The sequence below is a fragment of the Meleagris gallopavo genome, chromosome 8 (assembly GCF_000146605.3).
Source record: "Meleagris gallopavo isolate NT-WF06-2002-E0010 breed Aviagen turkey brand Nicholas breeding stock chromosome 8, Turkey_5.1, whole genome shotgun sequence".
Taxonomy (NCBI): domain Eukaryota; kingdom Metazoa; phylum Chordata; class Aves; order Galliformes; family Phasianidae; genus Meleagris; species Meleagris gallopavo.
This window is the reverse complement of record NC_015018.2, coordinates 27,471,232-27,476,327: the sequence shown is the minus strand read 5'-3', so window position 1 is coordinate 27,476,327 and position 5,096 is coordinate 27,471,232. Positions and strand designations below refer to the sequence as shown.

The window sequence follows — 5,096 nt, the reverse complement described above, 5'->3', positions numbered from 1 at the left end:
TACATGTGTGTATTCAGGACACTAATGCATGAGTGGTTTTGTAACAGTGGTCTGGATTTCAGTTCTTGCCTGCCTTGTGGTGTGAATGTTGCAGCTACTCCTGACTTACATCTCTAAATTATAGAGTTATTATCAGGTATACATACAACTTTTATACTAAGTAACTACTATAACTCTGCTTGCCATAATGATGTTAAAATTATCAGTAAAGAAGTAATCATCTTTGCATTTTGCTCACTTTAGCTCACACTGAAGTGTATGGAAGGCCAGCTTGCTTCATGCCTTATGTAGCAGCTATTGCAAAAGCCAGGACTGACTTCCATCACCAATGCCATCACCAACTTAGCACCTTCTAGTTACCTAGGCATGCTCCTAAAATCTGGCTGTTGTCTGTCCCCCTGACAATATCCTTATTGCATGTGTAGCAGTTTATAGTTTTTTCTCCATAGAAAAGCACAGCTTCCCTCAAATGAAAGAAAACACACAGAGGTGTGATTTCATCGGTTGCAACTTGAGATCAGCATTATGATTTCATGGAAAGGAGCAGCGCTCCAGACAGGTTGGTTTATTCCTGTGGAAATACAAATGCACCTGCTAAGAGAAAGTGGCAGGAGAGGAAAAGAAGCAGCAGCAGAGCTTTTGCTCAAGACGGGTTCTCTGAGAGCTCCACGTAGCCCGGCAGATGCTTGGCTTTTAAATAAGTGTTTCTGAAGCACCTTACAGCAGTTTAGCTCCATCTGTGATTCACTTTTCTCCACAGCAGCGGCCAGCCCCACCAGCTTCCTTCTGCAAGGAGAGGCATGTTCCTTTAGGCAAAATGCACTGTGAGGAGAAGCAAATTCCTGAAATCGAGCAGGCCGAGCAGCACACTGATGACACTGCCAAGGAAAGGACAGAAGTATAGGCTGTTCTTTTTAAGAAAGAAAACATCTGGTCGCAGCTAAAAGCTGAGAACACCTGAATCCAATGTTCAAATGCGAAAGCAAGGAAATCTGGAAACCGACGCTATTTTGGGCTCACTGCATTTCGTTGGGTTTTGGGGGAGCTCTGCGTAGTAGCGATTGTGGGCAAACCACTAAATAGTTCTCTGTTTGAACCATCTGCCGTGCACGCGGGACATATGCTCGCCTTATTCGTGCGGGAGCCCAGCGAAAGCCGATACAGGCGGGCCGGGCCGAGCACCGCGAGCCGCGGCAGCACCGCCTTGGGGCGCAGCCACACGCACCGGACACCTCCGCCTACCGGGCACCCCGGGAGCCCTCCTGCAGCGCCCGGGCTGCCCCGCCGGAACAGCTCCCTGCCCGCGGCGGAGCTCCGTCCCAGTTTCCCCGGTCAAACTTTCCCAGCCGCCGGCAGCACCTGTGCGTATCTCCCGGGCGAGAGGCAGCACCGCCTCCGCGCGAAGAAATAAAGTTGCGGCTCCGAGGAGGGGACGAATCCCCTCCCGCAGGGCTCGGGCAGCCGGGGAGCCCTGTAGGTGGCTGTCAACGCCTCATCCCCCACCCCTCCCCGTGAGCGCTCGGTCCCTCCCCGGGCACAGGCGCTGCCCACCCAAGGAGGCGCCCGGCGCTGCTGCCCCGCTGCCGCCGCTCCGCGCACACAGACACACAAATACGGTGCGTGCGCCTCCGGGAGTCAGCGCCTCCGCCTTCAGGTTGCTCAGACCTGAAACCTACGGGGAATCTCAGCGTTCTTGTCGCCGCTCCTGCTGGTGGAAGCGGTGAAGAGGAGAGATTTTTATTACTATTGTTATTTTTATTTTTTTCCCTCTCCTTATATTCAATGGATCGGAACTTGGAGTCTTTGCACCTCGGCGGTTTTGGAATATCTACATGCTGAGCCTCTTTGTTGTGGCACATCGGCTCGTTCGGTGGAACCATCCGGAGACGGCACGATGTTCCTCGCGCTGCTCTACTTGGCTCTGCCTTTAGCAGGTAAGTTGTGCGGGTGCTCTGCGCCCCGCGGAGCCGGGCGAGGGGTGTGCGGGGCTGGGTGCCCGGTGGCTGTCAGCCCACCGTTCGGACAGGAGAGTGAAGTTTCCACTACTTTGCACGGCTCTGCCTCTCGCATCGCTCGGCCGCTGCAAGCTTTGCGAGATGATAGGCTTAGCAACGTTGGGCTCCGGCAAGTCGCAGGTAAACTTTTCGTTTTAATGGAAAAAGGCTGCTGAAGGGACGAGGAAGGTGGCAGCAGCCGGTGAGGGCTCGCCGCCCCAGCCTGGCAGCCCGCCCGCCGCAGGCATCCCTTGCGCCCCGAGGGGTCCGCCTCTCCGCCCGCGTCTCTGAGGGAGCGCGACGGGGGCACGGAGGAGCGGAAAGAGTTAATGTAATTTGCTTTGTTCTCATGCGAAAGCATCGGACTGGGGAGAAAGGGAGGAGGGAGACCGTAAATTCCCCTTTTAGGATATGTGTAGAATAAGCAAAAAGGTGTAGAGCCTTTAGAAAGTGACTGACGCAGAAAGGAGGCTGATATCAATCAGCGCGGACGCGTCTCTCGCGGAGCGGCTGTGCTGTTGGTGGCTGTGATGGAAATCACTGCACAGCTCTCACGGAAAGTCAGGCCGAGCGCTTAACCCCGCTGTTAAACGCTGGAGCGGGAAGGGTATCTGTTTCACCAAAGCGGATCCGGGCAGGGATGAAGGCTCGTTCTGTCAGACACGTTAACCCCTGTGGGCTTTCTTTCCTTTTTGTGTTTCCTCATAAATCGACCGGCAGGGTTAAGGCGTGCTCTTGTTCCCTCGCGCTCCCACTAAAGCGGATCTCGCTGTGAGAAGCCCACGTGCTTCAGGCCGTGCCCGAGCTTCGCCAGGTGCTGCCCGTGGGCTTTGTGCAGGGAAGCGCCTCGTGTTGCTCGAGCTCCTGCCCCGGAGCGCCGCTTGTGGCAGCCCCATCCCACAAAGAGAGTGTGTGTTGGTTTGTGTCTCCTCTTTCCAGACGTACTTCTGTCGGCAGAAGTCAGCGGGCTGCCCGGAGGGGACCGCCTCGACTGCGTGAAAGCCAGCGATCAATGTCTCAAGGAGCAGAGCTGTAGTACTAAGTACAGGACACTGAGGCAGTGTGTAGCCGGCAAAGAGAGCAACTTCAGCCGGGCGACAGGCCTGGAGGCGAAGGATGAATGCAAAAGTGCCATGGAGGCTCTCAAGCAGAAATCTCTGTACAACTGCCGCTGCAAGAGGGGCATGAAGAAGGAGAAAAACTGCCTGCGTATTTACTGGAGCATGTACCAGAGCTTACAGGGTACGTTGCAAAACACAGAAACATTACACTCCCCTTAATGCAGCCCCTCAGCCCCTCGCATCTGCAGCTAGCTGCTGCCACTGAGGCTAAGCCGGGGGTCTGACCTCGTAATTCACATTGTGCTCTTCAGCTGCAAACTGAGGACCTTTCATCCGACTCGGGAACAGCTGCTGTTCCATCTCCTGTTGTTGGGAAATCCACAATGAGGGTTTCCTCCAGGGGACCCAGCTGACCTTTCTAAACCAGAGTCAAACCAGGGCATTAGCAAGTGCAAAAGCTACGAAAACAGATGCTTGGAGATGTTTTCCCAATATTTCAACTCCTTAATTAGGACTCACCTAACACGATCACAAAACACCGAAACTGTAAAATGTAACACGAAGAGGAGCATTGTTTTAAAGAAAAGTTTATTGTTCTGGTGTTTGCTAGCAATATTCCCCAGATATGCTAAGGCAGAAAAGTTTGTGCTTCCTAGAGCAAGTAGAAGTGCCAGTTAGGAGGGATGTGGCAGTGACTGACTTGTGACTTCTCATTGATGTCACTGGCCCACAGTCTGCGGAGAACAGTCAAGTCCTTATGAGAGATATATCTTTTTTGTCCCTGTTTTTGTTCTGGCTCTGGAGTTAAAGATGCTGTCCTTCATTTCCATGTGGTTTCCGCTTACCTATTTTTGTGTACCTTCTTTTGTGTTCTTTCACAGAAGTCGTCCCTTTCTGTTCAGTTATCCAGGCATCTACTGGAAGGTTGTCATGAGTCAATAAATATTTGTGTTCTAGCTTTCATAATAAATTGCACGATTCTCAGGCATTTTCTGCATCATAAATAAATTTTCCTTCCAACAATATCTTGTTAGGAACGTTTTGTTCCAAAGATGCTCATTTTTTCGCTGTTACCTGGACTGTTCTTCTATTGTTAGTATAGTGAAGAGGAACTTTCCTCCTGCAGCTTCTCTCCTGCTGGTGTATTGAGATGGGACAGATCTGATGATGTCAGACTGTCACTGCAAAACAAATCATGACCTTATCCACGGGGGAAGGAGAGAAAAGAGCTAGTGATGGGGATAAACAACTTGCTTCTTTCAGGTGTTTATATAGAGAAGTAGCCATGCAAATACATTAAAGGAGATTACCTATTACTGTTACAGAGTTACTTCATTTGATAGTCAGCAACAAAATCTTAGCTCGAATTCTTGTTTTAAAAAGAAATGAACATATTTTTTGTCTTTAGGAAATGACTTGCTTGAGGATTCCCCCTATGAACCAGTTAACAGCAGGCTGTCAGACATATTCAGGCTAGCACCGATTGTATCAGGTAAGCAGACTTAAAATTCTTCAACTGAAACATGAGTTGAATTCTGGAACTTTCATAACTCGTGGAACAGTACCTTCTTAAGTAAAGATATGAGATGGCGACTTTCTGGATTTAAGAAGTTCATAATATGGTTGGTTTTGTAGTAATAATTAAAGCTGAAAGAGTTCTTGGCAGGATGGCAGTTTCTTGAGTCACTCTTAACAATAAATGCTAAATGTTCCTGTAGGTGGCAATCTGATTCCCTGCGTTCCTGATTTACAAATCAGTTCCTTTTTGGGAATGTGGTCAGTGCAAATTACCTCCCGTTCACATTCAAGAACATCAGAAGATAATCTTTCAAATGTTTTCATAAGGGAATGCTTTACAATTTCAAACAGTTTTGTTATTTTGTACCTTTCAGAACTTGCTTGTATTAATTAGAATATTATTCATTAATTTAATTATGCTGTTTGTTTGCATTGGACTAAGTTACATTCATTTTGGATGATGTTTATTGAAACAATGAATTTGGGACATCTACAGTGGTTAAAGGTTGGAATTTATATTCTT

General features: G+C 49.3%; 1 protein-coding gene across 1 annotated transcript; it reads left to right on the top strand.

Annotated features, from left to right (window-relative positions):
- The first annotated feature begins 680 nt into the window (after positions 1–680).
- On the top strand, positions 681–4,576 carry LOC100548962 (GDNF family receptor alpha-1). The gene is made up of 3 exons (XM_031554514.1): positions 681–1,934; positions 2,934–3,236; positions 4,464–4,576. The coding sequence occupies exons 1-3, from the start codon at positions 1,895–1,897 to the stop codon at positions 4,559–4,561; spliced, it is 441 nt and encodes a 146-aa protein (XP_031410374.1). The 5' UTR covers positions 681–1,894; the 3' UTR covers positions 4,562–4,576.
- Positions 4,577–5,096: the final 520 nt, after the last annotated feature.

What these genes read in the sequence shown, in the direction of transcription:
- LOC100548962 (XM_031554514.1), top strand. Translation starts at nt 1,895, where the DNA reads ATGTTCCTCGCGCTGCTCTACTTGGCTCTGCCTTTAGCAG. An exon ending in CTTGGCTCTGCCTTTAGCAG is followed by an intron (nt 1,935 to 2,933) that starts GTAAGTTGTGCG and finishes TCCTCTTTCCAG; the next exon opens with ACGTACTTCTGTCGGCAGAA. An exon ending in CATGTACCAGAGCTTACAGG is followed by an intron (nt 3,237 to 4,463) that starts GTACGTTGCAAA and finishes TTTTGTCTTTAG; the next exon opens with GAAATGACTTGCTTGAGGAT.